At 41.4% G+C, this 22,187-nt stretch overlaps 1 protein-coding gene across 2 annotated transcripts in view; it reads right to left on the bottom strand.

Annotated features, from left to right (window-relative positions):
• Positions 1–22,187, bottom strand: part of RASGRF2 (Ras protein specific guanine nucleotide releasing factor 2) — a 216,088-nt gene that overhangs the window by 22,971 nt on the left and 170,930 nt on the right. For both annotated transcript variants that reach the window (XM_048850622.2, XM_048850621.2), the window contains exon 19: positions 1,422–1,534. In XM_048850622.2, the coding sequence (XP_048706579.2) occupies positions 1,422–1,534 (113 nt within the window). The remainder of the gene's footprint in view (positions 1–1,421; positions 1,535–22,187) is intronic.

Here is a 22,187-nt window from a genome sequence, read left to right as displayed (position 1 = left end):
TCTTTCCCAGCATCTTGGTATTCTTTGTATTCTTTGCTTATAGATGCATTATTAAAACCTATTGTACTACAATCGGTTACATCCTTCTTGCTTAAGCTTCATCTAAGCAAGAATAATTAACACCTGTGCAATTCTTATTTTCAGTAATACTACATGTTACTTATACAATATATTATACTAGGGTTTTTTTTTATTTATATGAAAAAATGAACTGAGGCCTTACTAACATGCAGTAACAAATTCTCATCTTAAAAGGCCTATTTAAGATCCTATTTTTGCCCTTCAATCAGTTTTTATCCACTAAGTCAACTTCCCACTCATTTTCTGACTTGTTCCTTTTCACATAAATATCTGACGTGGAAATTTGTCCTATGTTCTCAGAGAATTCAGGCAAATATTTATTGTACCTCTATTGACTTTCTGGCAGTATATTTTCAAGAACTCTAAGAAGCTCCTGAGGCATGTCCTTGATTGTTCTGTTTTTCATGTCTTCTTTCTCCAATTTTCTACTCTTAATTCTTCCTTACTAATTTAACAAAATGTACATAGCTATCAGCCACTTTCTTATAAAATGTATATCATTCCCACCGCACTGATTGATTGAAATTACACACATTCATATATATGAAAAGCCAGTTGTCTTTCCTTTGACATTACAATACATTCTAGCTTTGTAATTTCACTCAATTTTATCCCTAAATAGCTCTAGCTCTGCAGAAACTCTTTTGCCTTTTATTTTATGGCAATTAGTTAACCAATCATTTACTCCTATAATCCACTCAAGTACTTTAGTCATGGCTATCAGCACACCATAAAGTATAAGTAATATCTCTTTTATTTAATCTTTCGTATCACATTAGGCTGTCAGTCTCACAAGCTAAGCAGGTTGACCTGCTCACATTTGGATGGAAGATCTCAAAGGAACATCTAGATACTTTAAGAAATGGTGTTGATTTACAGTAGGTAGCACCCTCCTCTTTAAATGAATACTGAACCTATGCCCTGCATGGTGTTTGTTATGTGCTGCTGGAGGTGTACGTTTCTGGATGAATTGTAAATCTCATGTCCGGACTGCTTGTTGTCATTAACAAAAATCACACAATACTTTTCACCAGATTGGATAATTACATTATGCACACATAAATTCTCCTCAATCTCCTTGCAGTTTCTACTTGTTAAAATATTCTTTGATTCCTGTGCAACGTTGCTATACACTGTTAAACTATTGCCACATTTTATCCCAGAGGTGGCTGCATTTCACTGGTAGATATAAAGTTATCCCTGTATATGGTTTGTATTTCAATTGTTAAGCACTTTGTGATCTTTCAAAAATAAAGACACTGTGTTATAACAAGCTACTGATTTCTTTGTTTTTCATAATATGGTTTACAATTAAATTAAATTCATTTAAACATCTTTACCTCAGTATGTTTGCTGTGGCTTTTCTTTCTTGTGGTAGAAGGTCTGGATCTCTCAAAACTTCTTCCAGCAAATTTAGAACATTCATTTTCATCTCATTGTTTAGTTCAAAATCCTATGAAATAAAATGATTATATTCTCTTTGTTTTAAAGATTTAGAATGAATAACTCAAAATATATTATCTGTTATTTTTTTATTACATTTAAGAAAATTTACAGGATGGAGTTATTGTAGTGGACATGGCATGGGACTGGGGGACTGAATATCTGTCATCTATCCCCCGCTCTGCCATTTATTTGCTGTGTGACATGGGGCAAATCACTTAACATCTCTATTACATAGTTTCCCCATCTGTAAAATGTGAATAAGAACATTTAACTTTGTGAAGTGCTTTGAGATCTTTAATGGTAAAAGCTAGGTATTACTATTGTCATATGAACTTGATCTTGTGCTAGTTTGAAAATGAATAAAAAACAGATTTGGAATTTATTCACTATTCCGCAAATGTTTTATCTTCAAAGTGGTGACAATGGATAAAGAAAAACTATTTGAACCCTTCTCAATAGTCAATGGCATAAGATGACATTTTCCTTCGGTGGAAAGATTGTGTATCTCTTAGATGGGATCAACAAGAGGCAGAAGTATGACAGCCATATTACTCCCAGCAAAACTCCATCTGTGGTGCAAAATACTTTTGGGCAGATCCTCAGCCAGTGCAAATTGTCATAGCTCCACTTAAATCAACGGAGTTATGATAATTTACATCAGCTGAGGAACTGCCCCTTTATCTTCTGAGGCATAATTCTGTGAAAGCTTTGCTAGACAAGATTCATAGAGTCATGGATTCCAAGATTAGAAGGGACCACTATGATCATTGTGTCTGACCTCCTGTATAACACAGGCAATAGACCTTCCCCAAAATAATTCCTAGACCATATCTTTTAGTCAAAAATCCAATCCTGATTTAAAAGTTGTCAGTGATGGAGAATTCACCAGGACTCTTGGTAAAATGTTCCAAGGGTTAACCACCCTCACCGTCAAAAATGTATGTATGCCTTGTTTCCAGTCCACATTTGTCTAGCTTCAGCTTCCAGCCATTGGATCATGTTATATATTTTTCTACTAGACTGAAAAACCCATTCTTAAATATTTGTTCCCCGTGCAGATACTCATAGACTATAATAAAGTCACCCCTTAACCTCTTTGTTAAGCTAAATAGATTGAGCTCTTTGAGTCCATCACTGTAAAACATGTTTTCTAATCCTTTAATCATTCTTGTGGCTTTTCCCTGAATCCTCTCCAGTTTATCAACATCCTTCTTGAATTGTGGGCACCAGAACTGGACAAGTATTGCAGTAGCGGTAGCACAAGTGCTAAATACAGAGGAAAAATAACCTCTCTGCTCTGACTCAAGATTCCCTTGTTTATGCACCCAAGGATTGTATTAGCTCTTCTGGCCACAGCATCACATTGGGACCTCATGTTCAGCTGATTATCTATCATGACCCTCAAATCTTTTTCAGAAGTCACTGCTTCCCAGGATAGACTCCACCACCTTGTAACGATGGCCTACATTCTTTGTTCCTAGGGGCATTCATTTACCTTTAGCCATATTAAAACACATATTGTTTGCTTGCGCCCAGTTTACTAAGTGATCCAGATCAGTGATCTGTCCTCTTCATTATTTACCACTCCAATTTTTGTGGCATCTGCAAACTTTATCAGTGATAATTTTATGTTTTCTTCCAGCTCATTAATAAAAATATTTACTAGTGTAGGGCCAAAAACCAGTCCCTGTGGAACCCCACTAGAAACATACCCACTAGTGGATGATTCCCTGCTTACAATTACATTTTGAGACCAATCACTTAGCCAGTTTTTAATCCATTTAATGTGTGCCATGTTCATTTTATATTGTTCTACTTTTTTAATCAAAATGTCATGTTGGACCACTTCAAATGTCTTACAGAACATCAGCCCTATTACTTTACAACCAAATTTGTAATCTCATCAAAAAAGATATCTATTTAGATGGGATCTATTTTCCATAAACTCATGTTGATTTGCATTACCTCCTTTAATCTGTTATTAATCAAATCCTGTAACAGCCACTCCATTATCTTGCCCGGGATCAATGTCAGGCTGACAGAATTATAATCACTTGGGTCATCCCATGCACCCTTTTAAAAAAAATTGGCACAATATTGGTTTTCTTCCAGTCTTCTGGATCTTTCCTGGTGCTTCAAGACTTATTGAAAATTAACATTAAGATCCTTAAAGCCAGCCATTTCTGTTCCCCTGAAGCCTTTGGAGAAGAGAACCAAAATCCTCATATTTTAATATACACCTCATTCAGGAACTGTATTACATCTCAGTACCCCTCTACTTGCTGGGCTTCCGATCCCTCCCACCCCTGTCCCCAAATAATCTGTGGAGAGACTGTGGCCTATTCTGCAATGGAATGTCTTTCCCTCCCCCATTTAAATAAAATTACTGTAAGATTGTAGCACACCCTGAAAGTCTTTAGAATATCACTAGTGGGTCATTGTAGAATAACATTTCATATGGATCTGACATTATACTGGAGACAAGTTTCTTTGTTAAACCAAAAACAACGAGGAGTCCTGGACTCCTCGTTGTTTGTGCTGATGCAAACTAACACGGCTACCACTTTTTTAAACCAGTTAATCACTCGTGTTTGTGCCACGTGTGATTTATGCTCAATTTCTGTATGTGTTGCCTCTGTTCCACACTGGCATGTTATTCTTTCTTTTTTCCCTTTGTCTAAAAGTCAATAAAAGTACTAGGGTTTGAAAAAATCATCTCTCATTCACTACTGAAAGGTCAGCTCCCACCTCTGATCAGCCCATGTCAGTGTCTATTGTCCTGTTGTTACCTTTTCAAAAGGCACCTTCATGCTTTCTCCCAGGCTGCCCCCTCACACTTGGGAGGCATTCCCCATAAACATCCACAAAGCTACCTCCTTATCTTCCTTCACACCTCTCCTTAAAACTCTCCTTTACTGTGATACCTACAAAAAACTTGACAATGGTTAGGCTGCTGGTGATCTGAGATTGCAGCATATCATGATCTCTGTGTGTATATAATGTCTGCTGCAGTTTCCACGGTATGCATCCGATGAAGTGAGCTGTAGCTCACGAAAGCTCATGCTCAAATAAATTGGTTAGTCTCTAAAGGTGCCACAAGTACTCCTTTTCTTTTTGCGAATACAGACTAACTCTGAAACCAGCATATCATGCTGATCAAGATTGTCTCATTGTTTCCTTGTACCCCCCTGTCTGTCTGTCACCATTTGTCGTCTCATATCTTATATTTAAATTGTAAGCTCTTTGGGGCAGGGACCAGTACAACCCCTAGCACAAGGGGTCCTGGTCCCTGATTAGAGCTATTAGGTGCAATAGTAATACAAATAATAAATAACAGAAAGGACTGGGTTCCTGCCTGGATTGCTTACAGTCTAACTCAGGCAGGCATGTTACAGTTTAAGCACAAGAATAAGTAGAAACACTCTCTGTGTATATTCAGTATGGGAAAGATTCATGACATAAATGAATTTTAAGAGGGGATTTGACAGTAGCTTTTGGCCCATAGGAGGAGAGGAGCTCTTCCAAACATTTGCATTTGAGCTAAATGCAAACATTTGGAAGTGGGAACTAAACCCAAAAGCTTCATTTATATATGTAGATATATATATATATATTATGCAGTATTACTTGCAATCCTCTTATCCTGTTTGTGGCAATTCACCACCTGTTTCCATGGGAACAGAAATAGAAGCACAGCTAACAGCAGCAAAGTTACTGAAACTCTTGTACATTTCATTTGATGCTGCTGGTTAAGAGGCATAGATGGCATTTTTTCAGAGAGGCCTTTTGCTCTTATGTTCACCTTCCTGTCACCCACTTGCACCACATCAGGCATCTCCCTTTCTATGACAGTTCTCTCATATTTTTACTTTGACCATAGTCAACGCTAATTCGTAATGTTTATAGCAACTAATGTTTCCAAGAGCTTTTTCTGCACTATTTGCCCAGATAGTATGGACTACTAGAATGAATGGGGGATGCAGGATTGGGCCCTAAAAGAGCATATAGTTCAAACACAGATGATACACAGAGGGAAGGACCACAAACTCCAGGCTGTGCATTTTGTTTGTTTTTTTAAAGTACATTTTCTATTCTTGGTGGCTTGGTCTTCAGAAATGTCTTTTAAGACTATTTTGAGTAGAGAGACAGAGGCAAATGGGGAGTGGCAAGGAAGCAGGTGCTAAGATGAAAGTATTGGAATATAGCTACTAAATGTTGATATTTTTGTTCTAAAGGCCTCTAAGGAAAAACCTTGTGGGATTTACATTATTTTAAGACCATGGAAGATTAATCAAAGGAAGAGCCTTAAAAGGTTTGGCCAAGGTTTAAGCTTCCAGTAATAATTATTATTAACAACATATCAAGTTTGTTCTGTCTGTTCTGTACCTGATGGTGGCTATTCTATGACAGCAGCTGGGAAAGTGAAGCACTTTTGGTAGTCATCCACCTAAGGAATCAGCATTACACAGAAAGGATGACCAAGATTTAACAACCTTCCTTTAACATGCTGGGTGAAATTCTGACCTATGGAAGTCAATGGGGGAGTTTTTTCATTTACTTCAATAAGGACAGGATTTTCACCTGCTATGTAGTATCAACTAGACAGAGTTGTTAAAATATTTTCTGTCCAAAATACATATTTTTAAAATCACAATGAATCAATTAGTTTAATTATAAAATAATTATTCCTACTGTCATGAAATTTGTTATATTACATCTAGAAGCATTATCTTTTTTATAAAAAATACAGATTTAGTATTTTATTTTAATTGGTTAATCAGGATGGAAAATCATCATGTGTGTATGTCAGGTGCAGTATGGAATAGACTTTACTGGTTTAACTATTGTTTAAATACCCAATTACCCTATAGCCTAGAAACAAACAACTCTTATATGGATCAATAGAAATTTCCACAAGATGGCACTCCTCAGATAGCTGGAAAAATCTATTTATGGTGAAGTACAGAATGAATGTACATGCTCTCAGGACTAGCTTTCACCCTGGATTCTGTTTGGTTTTGCAGGGACCTCAGCAGTGGCAAGTTCACCTGAAAGGGGTTTCTGGCATGGCAAGGCAACTACAAATCCCCGCCCCTTCATTAGGGTGGCCTGCAGCCAGCCAGCACAGCCTCTAAAGTGGGTGACACTGACTGGGGAGAAGTCAGGGTAGCCAGGAGATGACATTGTCATCCTTGGAGCAGAAACTGCTGGCTGAACTCCTGTGTCACAATTTAAAGTTGCCATCCCCAGCATAATGCCTAAAGGAAGGTGGCAATGCAAATACCGCTTGCCTTACCAGGGATAATCGTCTAAGCCTATCTGTGAACTCTTTGGGGCCTGGACACTCTTTATAACCAGACCCATTGTCATCAATGGAAAGAGTTTCACTGAGTTCCATGGTCTCTGGATCAGGCCTGCAGCTGTATAACTTTTATAGCTCTAGACTCATGCTCTGTGCTAAAATACAAAATAAAAACAATTATATACCTGATCTGTGACGTGCTGGCTCCCACCTTCCCCCTCTCCGGCTCAAGGATTTTATTTGCCTCTGCCTGCACCAACCAAGCTGAATCAAGCCATTTATGTAGGTGTCTCACCTGCAGCTATCTAGTGTCTAATTAAGGAAATTGTTTAAATCTAAGAAGCAGGAAGATTGTTGTAATTCAGAAAAGAAGCATTTTTTTTGTACTAAAGATATTTGATGTAATTTATGTTCAGTAGTCTTCTTTTCCATATATATTGATTTACCTTTCCTCTTTCTTCTTCTTACATTTCCCCATGTTCTTGTTTTTCAGTATTTGGCCTGTGACAGCACACTGATCACACTTTGTAATTTTGAAGCAGTAAACCAAAGTAAAATTCAAAACAAAAACAGAGGGTTTGTCTATTTCTATTTTGCTAGTTTTGTGTTAACCAAAAAAAAAAAAGATCTAATTTAGGTACTCAGGTGCTATGGTGATGAGCACACTCTAAGGTCTAGATAGATAATTTGATACATTTAAAATGTATTGAGAAGAGGTGAATAGTAAAAGTGCCAATAATATTCAGTGTGAAGACATTAATCACTAATTGCTAATTTTATAATTTTAGAAGGCTTTTTCCCAACAAATCCTCTCAATTTTTACTTGCTGTATTACCTTTTAACAGAATGAATGTATATGTGGTATATCAGAACATGGATTTTCTCTAGTATTTTCTATTTTCTGTTGATAGGAGATTCGTTTGATTTGGATGATTTGCTGATATATGGACTTCACTTAAATCACTGCACATGTCAGAAATCAGAATATATTGTCATAAAACACCAAATCAAGCTTTTCACTGCCACTTACTTTATTATCACAAAAGGATTTTGTTTAATTAAAACTTAATTGCTCATTGAAGTTCTGAATTTTCCAAAGGCAAATTTAAAATTTTACAGTGATTTAATCTTTCATGACAGACACACAGCTCTAGTATATTCTGAAACTCAAACCTTTCCAAGGTATCTATCTTTGTGCTTTTAATAAAAAATTTCATGTAGTGTAAGCACAGAAATTAACTAACTCAAAGTCACTAACAGAATTTCAAAATTATTTTTCTTGTGATCCAAATTTGACAGTTATAGAAAAAAAAATATCCTTATTTATTTATTTAAAATTTATATTGCAGTAGCACCAAGAAGCCAAGAAAGTTGAGGCCTCATTTTCTTGGACACTGTACAGACATACAGAGAATGTCAGTTCCTGTCCTGACAATCTAAAAGATATGCACCTGGATGAGACAATCAAATGGGAGAGATGTGGAGTGCAGGAGACAGGGTAACAAATAACAGGATGTGTGCAATTCTTAGCCAGTCATAAGCAGTGTTCACAGATCACCAATATTTCCAAATGTACAAGAGACAGACTAGGTATTTTCAGAGTGAAGTGAGGAGCATACCCATTTTGCTGTCACGTTACGTGCACAGGTTGCATAGGTAAAATGCTTACTGGAATGAGCACAGCAATAAAGCTAGTATGATTAAAAAAAAACGGAGGCAGAGACAATCTATTAGTGGTGCTTTGTCATATATGGAATCAGAGTTCAAAGTTCAATTCTAATTTTGTCCCTACACAAGTATATAGGGACAAAATTAGAAAGACCAAGGCACAAAATGAGATCAAACTAGCTAGGGACATAAAGGGTAACAAGGAAACATTCTACAAATACATTAGAAGCAAGAGGAAGACTAAGGACAAAGTAGGCCTGTTACTCAATGATGGGGAAAGACAATAACAGAAAATGTGGAAATGGCAGAGGTGCTTAATGACTTCTTTGTTTCGGTTTTCACCAAGAAGGTTGGTCGCAATTAGAAGTCTAACATAGTGAATGCCAGTGAAAATGAGGTAGGATCAGAGTCTAAAATAGGGAAAGAACAAGTCAAAAATTACTTAGACAAGTTGGATGTCTTCAAATCACCAGGGCCTGATGAAATGCATCCTATAATACTCAAGGAGCTGACTGAAGAGATATCTGAGCCATTAGCGATTATCTTTGAAAAGTCATGGAAGAGAGGAAACATTCCAGAAGACTGGAAAAGGGCAAATATAGTGCCCATCTATAAAAAGGGAAATAAGGACAACCCGGGGAATTACAGACCCAGAAAGATAATGGAGCAAATAATTAAGAAATCAATTTGCAAATACCTAGAAGACAATGAGGTGATAAGTAACAGTCAGCATGGATTTGTCAAGAACAAATTGCGTCAAACCAACCTGATAGCTTTCTTTGACATGGTAACAAGCCTTGTGGATAGGGAGGAAGCAGTAGATGTGGTATATCTTGACTTTAGTAAGGCTTTTGATACTGTCTCGCATGACCTTCTCATAAACAAACTAGGGAAATACAACCTAGATGGCACTACAATAAGGTGGGTGCATAACTGGTTGAAAAACCATTCCCAGAGAGTATTATCAGTGGTTCACAGTCATGCTGGAAGGGCATAATGAGTGGGGTTCCACAGGGATCGGTTCTAGGTCTAGTTCTGTTCAATATCTTCATCAATGATTTGGATAATAGCATAGAGAGTACACGTATAAAGTTTGTGGATGATACCAAACTGGGAGGGGTTGCAAGTGCTTTGGAGGATAGGATTAAAATTCAAAATGATCTGGAAAAACTGGAGAAATGGTCTGAAGTAAATAGGATAAATTCAATAAGGACAAATGCAAAGTACTCCACTTAGGAAGGAACAATCAGTTGCACACATACAAAATGGGAAATAACTACCTAGAAAGGAGTACTGTGGAAAGGGTCTGGGGGGTCATAGTGGATCACAAGCTAAATATGAGTCAACAGTGTAACGCTGTTGCAAAAAAAGCAAACATCGTTCTGGGATGTATTAGCAGGAGTATTGTAAGCAAGACACGAGAATTAATTCTAATGTTCTAATCCACGCTGATTAGACCTCAGCTGGAGTACTGTGTCCAGTTCTGGGTGCCACATTTCAGGAAAGATGTGGACAAATTGGAGAAAGTCCAGAGAAGAGCAACAAAAATGATTAAAGGTCTAGAAAACATGACCTATGAGGGAAGATTGAAAAAATTGGGTTTGTTTAGTTTGGAGAAGAGAAGACTGAGAGGGAACATGATAACAGTTTTTAAGTACATAAAAGGAGGAGGGAGAAAAATTGTTGTTCTTAACCTCTGAGGATAGGACAAGAAGGAATGGGCTTAAACTGCAGCAAGGGAGGTTTTATGTTGAACATTAGGAAAAACTTCCTAACTGTCAGAGTGGTTAAACACTGGAATAAATTGCCTAGGAAGGTTGTGGAATCTCCATCATTGGGGATTTTTAAAAGCACGTTGGACAAACACCTGTCAGGGATGGTTTATATAATACTTAGTCCTGCCTTGAGTCCAGGGGACTGGACTAGCTGACCTCTTGAGGTCCCTTCCAGTTCTATGATTCTATGATCGCTACCCCTGCCAGCAGGAGTTGGGAGCACCGTGTAGGCAGTATGCTTAGGGTACATCTACAGTACGAAATTATTTCGAAATTATTCGATTTGAATTTTCGGAAGCGATTTTATACATTTGGTCTTCTGTGTCCCCACTAAAGCACGTGAATTTGGCGGAGTGCATCCACAGTACCGAGGCTAGCATTGAATGTTGGAGCGGTGCACTGTGGGTAGCTACCCCGCAGTTCCCACCGCCCATTGGAATTCTGGGTTAAGCTCCCACTGCATGATGGGGCAAAAACATTTTCGCAGGTGTTTCTGGGTGTGTGTCGTCAGTTGCTCCTCCCTTCATGAAAGCTACGGCAGACAATCGTTTCGTGGCTTTTTGGCATGCAGACGCCATACTGCTTTCAGCAGATGGTGCACCGCTGCTCTCCTGCTACTATGAATCCACCTCACATTTCCTCTCATCTTCCTACGTAATCTCTAGTACCTACCCTTTCTCTTCCTCATCGAACGCTTCCACCGCCAACTCTGCTCGGCCACCGTGAACAGAGCAGCACAGCTTCTGCCACCAACTCTGCTCTCCCACTCTTGCCGCGCTACTGAGCTTCTCCATGTTGTCTGTCCTGGGTTCCCGCCTCCGTGAAAGCTACAGAACACAACCATTTCCTGCCTTTTTTTGGATATCATGGACTGAATAGCACCTCTTCCGCTGCCACTCTGCTCTCCTATGTTTCGCACCCTTTTTCCACGATTACCCATGCAGGCACCATAGCCATGGAGCCCGCTCAGATCTCTGCTGCAGTTTTGACCATTGTAAATACCTCGCCCATTATCCAGCAGTATATGCAATACCTGCAAAACTGGGTGAGGAAGCAACAACAGCGCGATTAAGATAGTGATGAGGACATGGACACAGACGTTCCTAGAAGCATGGCATGTGGTGATTGGGAGATCATGGTGGTGTTGGGCCAGGTTCATGCCATGGAACACCGATTCTGGGCCCAGGAAACAAGCACAGACTGGTGGGACCGCATGGTGTTGCAGGTATGGCATGATTTCCAGTGGCTGAGAAACTTTTGTATGCGTAGGGCCACTTTCATGGAACTTTGTGACTTGCTGTCCCCTGCCCTGAAGTGCAAAGACACCAAAATGAGAGCAGCCCTCACAGTTGAGAAGCGAGTGGCCATAGCCCTGTGGAAGCTTGCAATGCCCGACAGCTACCAGTCAGTTGGGAATCAGTTTGGAGTGGGCAAATCTACTGTGGAGGCTGCTGTGCTGCAAGCAGCCAACACAATCATTGACCAGCTGCTATCAAGGGTAGTGACTTTGGGAAATGTGCAGGTCATAGTGGATGGCTTTAATGCGCTGGGGTTCCCTAACTGCGGCGGGGCAATAGACGGAACGCATATTCCTATCTTGACCCCGGAACACCGGGGTGGCTAGTACATAAATTGCAAGGGGTACTTTTCCATGGTGCTGCAAGCACTGGTGGATCACAAGGGATGTTTCATTGACATCAACATGGGATAGCCAGGAAAGGTGCATGACGCTCGTGTCTTCAGGAACTCTGGTCTGTTTGAACAGCTGCAGGAAGGGACTTATTTCCCAGACCAGAAAATTACTGTTGGGGATGTTGAAATGCCTATAGTTATCCTCGGGGACCCAGTCTACCCCTTAATGCCATGGCTCATGAAGCCGTACACAGGCACCCAGGACAGTAGTAAGGAGCAGTTCAACTATAGGCTAAGCAAGTGCAGAATGGTGGTAGAACGTGCTTTTGGACATTTGAAAGCGCACTGGCGCAGTTTACTGCCTCAGTTAGATCTCAGCACAACCAATATTCCAATTGTAATTGCTGCTTGTTGTGTGCTCCACAATATCTGTGAGAGTAAGGGGGAGACATTTATGGCAGGATGGGAGTTTGAGGCAACTCGCCTGGCGGCCAGTTTCGCACAGCCAGACAACAGGGCAATTAGAAGAGCACAGCAGGGCGCGCTGCACATCAGAGAAGCTTTGAAAGCCAGTTTCATGACTGGCCAGGGTACGGTGCGCCAGTTGTGTTTGTTTCTCTTAAAGTTATCCGCCCCCTATATATATGAAAGGAAATAAAGTCACAATTGTTTAAAAATCGTTCATTATTATTTGTTGCACAAAACATTGAGAGAAATCAGAAGCTAGATGGGGGATGGAGGGGGGGTATTGGGTTAGAGGGGTGGAGGAGGAGGGAAGGACAAGTCCAGAAACCAAATCAAAATTTAGGATATGCCAGCTTTCTGCTGCTTGTGCAATCCTCTGGGGTTGACTGTGTGGGTCCCTGTAGTCTCCCCCCGCCCTTTGTTCTTGGGTGTCTGGGTGAGGAGGCTATGGGAACTTGGGGAGGAGGGAGGGCGGTTATATAGGGGCTGCACCGGCAGTCTGTGGTCTTGCTGCCTTTCCCGCATTAGATCCACCATACAGCAGAGCATGTCAGTTTGCTCCCCCATGAGCTTGACCATAGCATCCTGCCTGCTCTCATCGCACGCGTCCCTCCTCTCTTCGTATTCATGTATTGCTTTACGCGACTCCGCAATTGTTTGCCTCCATGCATTCAGCTCCGCCCTATCAGTGTGAGAGGACTGCATGAGCTCAGCAAACATGGCATCCCGAGTTTGTTTTTTCCACCTTGTAATCTAGACCAGCCTCTGGGATGGAGTAAATAGGGGCCGCATTGAAACATTTGTATTTGCTGTGGAAGGAGAAAAAGGGAGGATAGTATTTTAAAACATACATTTTAGAGAACAAAGGGGACACTCTTTCTCAGTGAAACAGGCAATTCATAGTACACAGCACATGCTCTTTCTGTACAAGGTTGCATTTTGCCTCTTATACTGAAGTGCCTGCCACTTTGGTGTGAGTAAGCCATCACATGAGGCTGGGCAACAGAATTCAGCTTGAAGGCAGCCATGGTAAGCCCTAGGGGCACGCGGGGTTCTGGTTCTTCTGCATTTATTTCAATGCTTTCAAACTGCTGGGCCCCCTTTCCCATAGCAAGCAATGTCTGGTGGGTTTGCCATATAAAAGGAGGGCCTGCAGGCTCTCTGGGATGATCGCTTCACACATCTCCGTCCCCCCCACCCACCGCGTGGCTCCAATGAGGCTCTGAGAAGGGATGAGCCCTTTAAACTAAATGCGAACAGCTCAGCGCAGCTGGGTTTCCCTCCACCCCCCACTGCGTGGCTCCAATCAAGCTCTCACTCACCAGAAGTGCCTTCTCCAGGGTCATGGTCTGGGAGCATGCCTTGGGAGTGGAGGGAGGTTATTGGTTCCAGTGTTAAGAATAGTTCCTGGCTAGGGAGGGAAACGGATTTCCCACTTGCCGCCTGTGCACTGTCCTCCACCTCCTCCTCTTCATCCTCCAAAAACTCATCCTCCTCGCTCTGTGCTACTCTCCCCTTGCAGGTGTCCACGGACAGTGGTGGGGTAGTGGTGGTGTCACCCCACATAATTGCATGCAGCTCATGGTTGAAGCGGCATGTATGGGGCTGTGACCCAGAGCGCCCATTCGCCTCCCTGGCATTTTGGTACACTTGCCTGAGCTCGTTGATTTTTGTATGACACTGCTCTGCGTCCCTGGAGTAGCCTCTTTCCGTCATGGCCCTGGAGACTTCAGCCTATGTATTTGTGTTTCTTTTTTTGGAACGTAGTTCTGCCATAACATATTCGTCTCCCCAACATGCGATGAGATCCAGTACCTCCCGTTCGGACCATGCTGGAGCTCATCTACGAATCCGGACTGCATGGTCTCTTGTGATGGTGGACTCTGCATGGTCGCCTGTGATGGTGGACTGTGCTGATGGTCACCTGTGCTGATGGTGACCAAAGAGGAAATTCAGAAGTTCCCGGGGCTTTTACTGCCTACACGGCTAGTGCATCAGAGTTGAGAGTGTTGTCCAGAGCGGTCACAAGGGAGCATTCTAGGATAGCTCCCGGAGGCCAATAACATCCAATTGCATCCACAGTACCTGTAACCCGGAACTGCAATCTCGATTTTAGAGCTACTCCACTTGCCGACGTGGAGTACAGAAATTGGATTAAAGAGCCCTTTAAATCGAAAAATCTGGTTTGGTCGTGCGGACGGAATCAGTTTTATTTCGAAGTAACTCGGCTAATTCCGAAATAACCGCATACTGTAGACGAGGCCTTAGTCTCGATAGGAGAGAAAATGTCTCATGTCACTCAAGTAATCCATCTGTGATTAAGGAGCAGAGTAGTTGATGGGTTTATAACCATTGGCTAGGAGGCTGGAGACTGAATGAGCAGAAGGTGTGAAGCAAGGAAAATACTGCTTAGATACTATGGTGATGTGTGCATTAGAAATACACAGATCTGATCATATAGCAAAGATAAAGAAAATGATCTACACAGTTCTGACAAGCATGCAAGAATGTAGGAGGGCCTTTAGAATAATTTCTCTTTTATGTAACCTCCACACACACGTAGAAATAGTCTTCTTTTAAATATCCCGAGGAGAGCATCCTATAAACAGGGGACAGAGAAGAGCAAAAGACTCCACAAAATCCTCTAGTGACATCAGTATGGAAATCTAATTGACCTGGGACATATTTGGATACTACAGTGATGAGGAGGGTGGACAGGAGATAAGTACATAGATACGAGACATGGAGAACTCTTGAAGAATCTTTACAGGGAATCCATTTGCAGAGTCAGATTATCTGACTTCAGCATAACCCTAAATGCTTTATATACAAATAACTCTCACATCACTTTAGCGCTCAAAAATGGAGCCAGCCAGCTTTCTAAATAATTCTCAGGCAACTGCAAAGAAGTCAGTTGGTAGGTTGGCATCAGGGACCTGTGATTGCCATGCGAAAAGGAGGAGGAGTGGTATGGGTTGTCAGGATAAATGTAACACAACTCCCCCAGGACAGCCTTTACTGAATACATTTGAAATAATTTAATTAGACTCTTATTTTATTCTAATTTTTTGTTACATAATATTATGCTTTGAAGAGGCAGAGGAATGGAAAGTATCTCCAGAAGGTTTTGGCAAGCAAGGCTGGCCCCTAAAGATGTGCTACACATTGGAGATAGGGCCCGGTATTTTTGGGGATCTGCTTTCAGTTCACACCTAGGGGCAATTCTAGTCAACAGCCCTGAAGAGCCCTGCAGTTAGGATCCCATTTTTGAGTGAGGGAAGAAAGGAGGCCAACTGATCCCCCATTCAGCTGTCTCCAAAGCAGTGTTGCCACATAACACCCCTGCACTGGTCCCACAGATGTTTCCTGATTCAGCCAATACCAACACTGGCTATAAGTATGAAGATACACTGTGTTAAATCTTTCATTTCACCTCACCCTGTGGGCAGGTAAGAGGCTTTACAGTGAGAATCCTATGTACAGAAACCACAGGAGAGGGCAACAGGACAGAAATCTGTGAGAGGGTGAAGGAGGAGGAGGAGAGAGAGTATGGAAAGAAAAAATGGAGAGAGATCTGAAAGGGGAGGGGAGAAACAAGGAGAGAGATGTTGGGTCACTCTGCCCCCCAAGAGGTGGAGTTTGGGGTACTGCAGTTTTCCGCCTATCTCCTCCTTTACTACAGCTGTTGGACCAGCAGGCTGGGGCGTGAGTGAGCCAAGCATGAAAGCAGTACTGTGTTGCCATTTAGATTGTCACTTAACAACTTTGTTTATCAAAAATGCTTGCTAACAATCCTGAATCCAATTTCAATATTTTTTTTTAAAACCAATATCCTAGCCAAAACCAGAAAATTAAGTTGTTGACAATTTTTGTGACAAGTTTGGTTTGGGGCAGGGAGTGGGCCAGTTTTCATCAGAGAAACAAAAAATGTTGACTGGCTTTCCTATAGACCTGTTACCGCTAAATAGAGCCCTCCAACAACTGTAATATGCTCATCTCCTTACTAGTGTACAGAGTGACCATATGTTGTACTAAGATTCTCTTGCTTTTTTCCCCAGTTAGTCAGTATAGCTTTTGCCAGCCCAGGGGTTGGGCAGCCAATGTCTTAAGTTTTCACAATGTTTTGTCCAACTTTCATAAAGTAAATACATGGTTAATATGCGTTAAAAAGGCCAGGGACACTTCCTTGTGAAGAATCTGTGCAGCAGATCATGCTAGAGCTGTGAAAATGTCAGTTTTTGATGGAACTTTAGAGGTAGTGATTTATCATGTATTTCTGGCAGTGCCCAAAACGTGCTGCTATTGCTAACGTCTTTCCAAACAAAAATAAGGCACAACAGGACTCCTGTCACATTTCTGTGCTGCCTTGATCTAGATGAGATGATTCTGTGCTGACTTCATTTTGGTCACTTTGTGCTTTACCTAGGAGTAAAACTAGGGTTATATTTTGCCACTGTTTGGAAACCGAGCTTATTAAACTGGATAATGCCATTGATCTATTTACATTATAAGGTTGATATAGAGTTGTAACTAACATTAAGACTGATACCCCCTATACATTTAAAACTAAAATGTGGCTTTGTAAAAATGACATGGGTTTCCAACCCTACTGTGTCTCAGTCAGGGTGGAGCGCCTTGTGAGGTGTCTTCACACTAGCTCAAGGTCACAGGCTGCCAGCTATCCTATATTAGTTATTTTAAATAATATTTCTGATAATCTGATCATTTAAACAGTTATTTCTTTAAAAAACACCCTTACAAGTTATGTCATATCGAAAACAACTTTCCGGGTCACAAAAAAGAAAATGGATAGATGAAATAAGATTAGCTGTACAAGCACAGAAGGGTTCTATACTTAAGTTTGTACGTCATGAAAACAACGATGTTGATCAAGATCATCAAGTAACTGCCAAAGAAAATATTTACACAGACGAAGCTCAAGAAATGCAACAACACACAGAACAATCATTTGAAATAGATGCAGACAGAAAACAAGAAATTACAACAGTTGAAACTGTACTAGCTTGGGATATAGATGACATTGGCACATGGCCACAATCTTTAAACAACGAATTCCATGCCATTATACTTGAGAAAGGCCCTGGAAGAATAAAAGGTCTTGAATATCCTAAAGACATTAGAGGTAGGAAATTCACGGAAAACAATTACTACAAAAGACTTTCTAATGGTGAAATTGTCAACAGATGGTGGCTTGCGTACTCTAAATGCAAGGATGCTGTATTTTGTTTCCCATGCAAGCTTTTCAATAGTTGCTATTTTAAGATAGCAACCGGGGGTATTAATGATTGGAAAAATCTTAGTCACATATTACCGCAACATGAAAAGGCACAACACCAAATTGAAAGTATGCACAAATGGTGTGAGCTGAGTGTAAGGTTAAAAAATCAGAAAACTCTTGATGCCCAAAATCAAAGATTGCCAGAGTCAGAGAAGCAGCATTGGTGTCGTGTTCTTGAACGTCTATTATCTATTGTTGAATATCTATCAACAATCAATCTTGCTTTTAGAGAAAGTGTTGAGAAATTATTCCAGCCCAAAAATGGCAATTTTTGGGCCTTGTACAATGGCTGGGAAAATTTGACACAGTGATGAGTGAACATCTCCGAAGAGTAACTGAAAATGAAATACATGACCACTATTTGGGACCAAGAATTCAAAATGAACTGATCATGCTAATGAATGATAAAGTGAGAGACAAAATTGTTTCATTGGTTACTTTGGCAAAATATTTTGCCATAATTCTAGATTGCACTCCGGACATAAGTCATCAAGAACAGATGTCGTTAGTAGTGAGATTTGTCGACATTAGTGATTCAGCACAGATTACAGTTAAGGAATCATTTATCACATTTTTAGATGTAAAGGACACTACAGGTTTTGGACTTCTTCAAGCTCTCCTTGATGGACTAAAATGAATGGGATGGTCCGTAATGAACATTAGAGGACAAGGCTATGATAACGGTGCCAATATGAGAGGATGCATTTCTGGCGTGCAAGCTAGATTGCTGGCAGAAAATCCACGAGCCTTTTTTGTTCTGTGTGCATGCCACAGCCTTAATCTGATTTTGTGTGACATGGCCTAGTCTTCTGTAGAAGCTATTTCTTTTTTTGGTTTGCTGCAACGCATTTACGTGCTGTTTTCAGCTTCCACTCGATGGGAAATATTCAAAGCACATCTCAATGGTATTACTGTTAAGCCTCTATCTAAGACATGCTGGGAAAGCAGAGTAGAAAGTGCAAAAACGTTGAGATATCAATCTGAGGAAGTTTACGAAGCACTAGTTGCTATTTCAGAAGAAGCCAGAGATCCAAAAGCTAAAAGTGAAGCACAGTCATTGGCCTCTGAAATATCCAGCTTCAAGTTTCCACCATCTGTCGTAATCTGGTATGACATTCTTGTTAAAATCTCAAGTGTAAGCAAAATAATGCAGAGTCCAGTGATGCAGCTTGATTCAACACTTATCTTACTAAACAACACACAAGACTTTTTAGTGAAATACAGAGAAAATGGATTCAAAGAAGCACAGATTACAGCAAGAGAGCTTGCACAGGCACTCGGTGTAGAACCAAAATTTCCATGTCCAAACTGACACGAGTTTCAAGGAAAAAATGGCAAGTGGACTATGAAGGCGCAGATGAGCCCATAGACAATCCAGAAAAGAAATCTGAGGTTGAGTTTTTTAATGTTGTGATGGATAAAGCATATCTGCCGTTGACGAAAGGTTTAATACCTTACGACACACCATAAACAGTTTGGATTTTTGTATGACATAACTAAATTCAACGAACTAGGAAAACAAGAGCAGCAAATGACAAAGTGCAAGAACCTAGAGAGCCTCCTGAAGCATGGTGATAGTTTTGATATAAATGGACTTGAACTGTACGAAGAATTGAGTACATTGTCATCAATGTTGCCACATGCAAAACCGGTGAAGGACATTGTACAGTTTGTTCATATCAGCAAACTTGTTGACGTATATCCTAATGTGTACATTGCCACTTGTATTCTACTGACAATTCCTGTAACAGTAGCATCAAGAGAACAGAGTTTCTCAAAACTAAAGCTCATTAAAAACTATCTCCGTTCTACAATGAGTCAGGAACGATTTATGTCTTGTTCTATTGCAAGAATAGCAAGAGCACTCACTTTGTCTTTGTCATATAATGACATTATTACTGATTTTGCAGCCAAAAAAGCCAGAAAGATCGCTTTTAATTAAAAACAAATCCTTGTTTCAATACCTCTTCATAGAAATTTCCAATAAAACATTGACAAATTTAAAAAATTATATTATCTGCATCATTCCGTCAATAAATCAGAACTTTTTCTATAGTGCTACTTCTTTGGTGCTAGTCCACCAGCATTACAGTGTGCTTAATTAACCGTTTTTAACAAAGTGCATGTGGAAAGTTTTCCAATACTGTAAGCTTATGTTTGTGTTGCTAAGAGCAAGTCAGGCATAGGGGCACGAGTTTAATAATCCCGCCTAGGGCACCATAAATCCTAAGGACGGCCCTGGTTGGCTGGGAATAAAGGTGAGCAGTGGCGGATTTAGAGTTAGTGGGGCCCTGTGCTCAGCTTCATTTCCCCCCCTACAGGGGGGGCATTCTCTATCTCCTGTTCCCCTCCCTTTTTTTCCCTTTCCATTCTCCTCCTGGGGCTTGGGGGTGCAGGGTGTGGGAGGGCGTTCAGGGTTGGGGTACAAGGTCTGGGAAGGAGTTAGGGTGCAGGAACAGGCTGGGGATGGGGGGTCTGGCCAAGAGTTAGGGTGCAGGAGGGGACTCAGGGCTCAAAGCACTTACCTGAGGCAGCTCCCGTTTGGCGGGCGGGGTGCAGGTGCAGGAAGTTCAGGTGGCTCCCTGCGGCCCTGTGCTTGCCCCGCAGGCACCGCCCCCCACAGCTCCCCTTGGCCGCGATTCTCGGAACTGTCTCTCTCCCCGCGACCAGGCAGGGCCAGGACGCAAGGGGCTTTAGAGGCTGCAGCTCAGGGCCCAGGGCTAAGTGGGCCCCGGAGCAGTGGGCTGCAGCCCCTAAAGCCCCGCCACCTTTCTGCATCTGGCCCTGCGAGCACGGGCTGGAGGACTCAGGGGCAGCCATGAAGCCGGAGAGCAGCGGCTGCCCTGTGCTACTCCTGAGTCCTCCGGCCCATGTTCGCAGCGCTCCCGCCACCCGCACCTCCCGCCTGCTCCCCTGAGGCTGTGGGTGAGCCTCCCTCCCTGCTCCCCACAGCTTCGACCCCTGAAGCCCCCCTCCCGTGGAGCAGCCCCCCCGCAGGGGGTGCGACGGTGCTGAGCTGCCCGAGCGCCCGGCCCTAGGCTCCCCTGTGGTTGGGGGGCCCCATGCCAGGTCACTGTGTGTTTCATGGTAAATCCTCCCCTGGCGGCGAGGAAAAGATCGATACCGTGGTGGAAATATTGAAATAATACTGGAGAGAGGGGATGGCTAGGGATTGATATACAGGAAGGTAAAAAGAAAGACATAATTTCAGAGAAATGGGGAGAGCATTTGGGAGGGAGATGGAGAAAGAGTTTTAACAGAGTAGGAAGAAGGAAAGCAAAGTGGAGGATTAAAAATACCAGATTAGAACAGAGTGAGAAGCATTTGCAGGTAAAACTACAGTCTGTCTGTGACTGGCTCTGTGTGGGTGCACACAGAGGGGTGGAGAGAGCACATGAAGACTTCCCTCCCTCGGGCTCCTGTGCAGGAGCCAGCTCAAAATAGCAGAATAGCACAGGCACTAGAAAAGCTAGTGCTACCAGTGTGAGGCTGAGACCATGGCTGGTCATGCTTCAGAGAAGTACAAATCAGAAAATCCCGGTCACAGTCAGTTAGTTGCATGAAATATCAAAGAGCAGAATCATGCAGTCTGCAGAGATCCACACATATTTTCAGGCCAAGGAGGCAAATTTCAAATGGACAGATTTCGCCATGTGATTTATGAATATGGTTGGGCCAAATTCTGCTCTCATTAACACCAATATAAATCCAAAGTAATTTATATGAAATCATTAGAGTTACTCTTAATTTACACCGGTGTCTTAAAGCAGAATTTGGCCCAATTAACTGATGGAACAGAACTGAGTGGAGGTGCACTTGTGATGTGGTATACTAAAAGAAAATTTAATTTTCCAATGTAAAAAAATTTTAAAAAGCATATTTTGATCATAATTCCTGTGATGGGGCAAATCCTGATAAGTTAACTTAAACTGAAACAATTATGGATGGAGAAGGGAGAGGTAACAGAAACAATAATTAGCCATAGAGGGAAATGTAGCTATGACCTCTCCTAGGCTTACTTAAACAAACAAACAAACAAAACAAGAATCACTTTGCTTTTCCTCTCGTTTCAAGCGCAAAGCAGGTACCATCTTTTGGGGAGAATGCCAGTCCTGCTTTTATAACATTAGTTTTAGTCTGTCTCCCTAATTGACTATAATTAATTTAAAAGTACAAGCTATGTAAATAAAATGACTAAATAATTCCCATGGCACATCATACAAATTTTTTTAATTTCTAGGCATTCTATAGTATTCTGAAACCTTGAAAGAAGAATCTAGCCACTAGGTATTGTCAGATTAAAGTTTTCAGAACTGATAAGAAATGTGACATTTCTGCCTCTAAATTCTGTGGGTTAGAATGTTTAACTGAAATACAAAAAGAACCCACTGAAGCAGGACCTGTCAGACTCCAGCAGAAGTGAGTGAAGTATACCTCTAATTAATTTGACTGACTGTATGCTTGGCTAGCATTCTGAGGGTAACTCACATTTCCTGAAGGGTCATGGGAGATCAAACCC

Source organism: Caretta caretta, chromosome 5 (assembly GCF_965140235.1).
Source record: "Caretta caretta isolate rCarCar2 chromosome 5, rCarCar1.hap1, whole genome shotgun sequence".
NCBI classification, from domain to species: domain Eukaryota; kingdom Metazoa; phylum Chordata; order Testudines; family Cheloniidae; genus Caretta; species Caretta caretta.
Note: the sequence above shows the minus strand (reverse complement) of the source record. Positions and strands in the feature narration are given on the sequence as shown.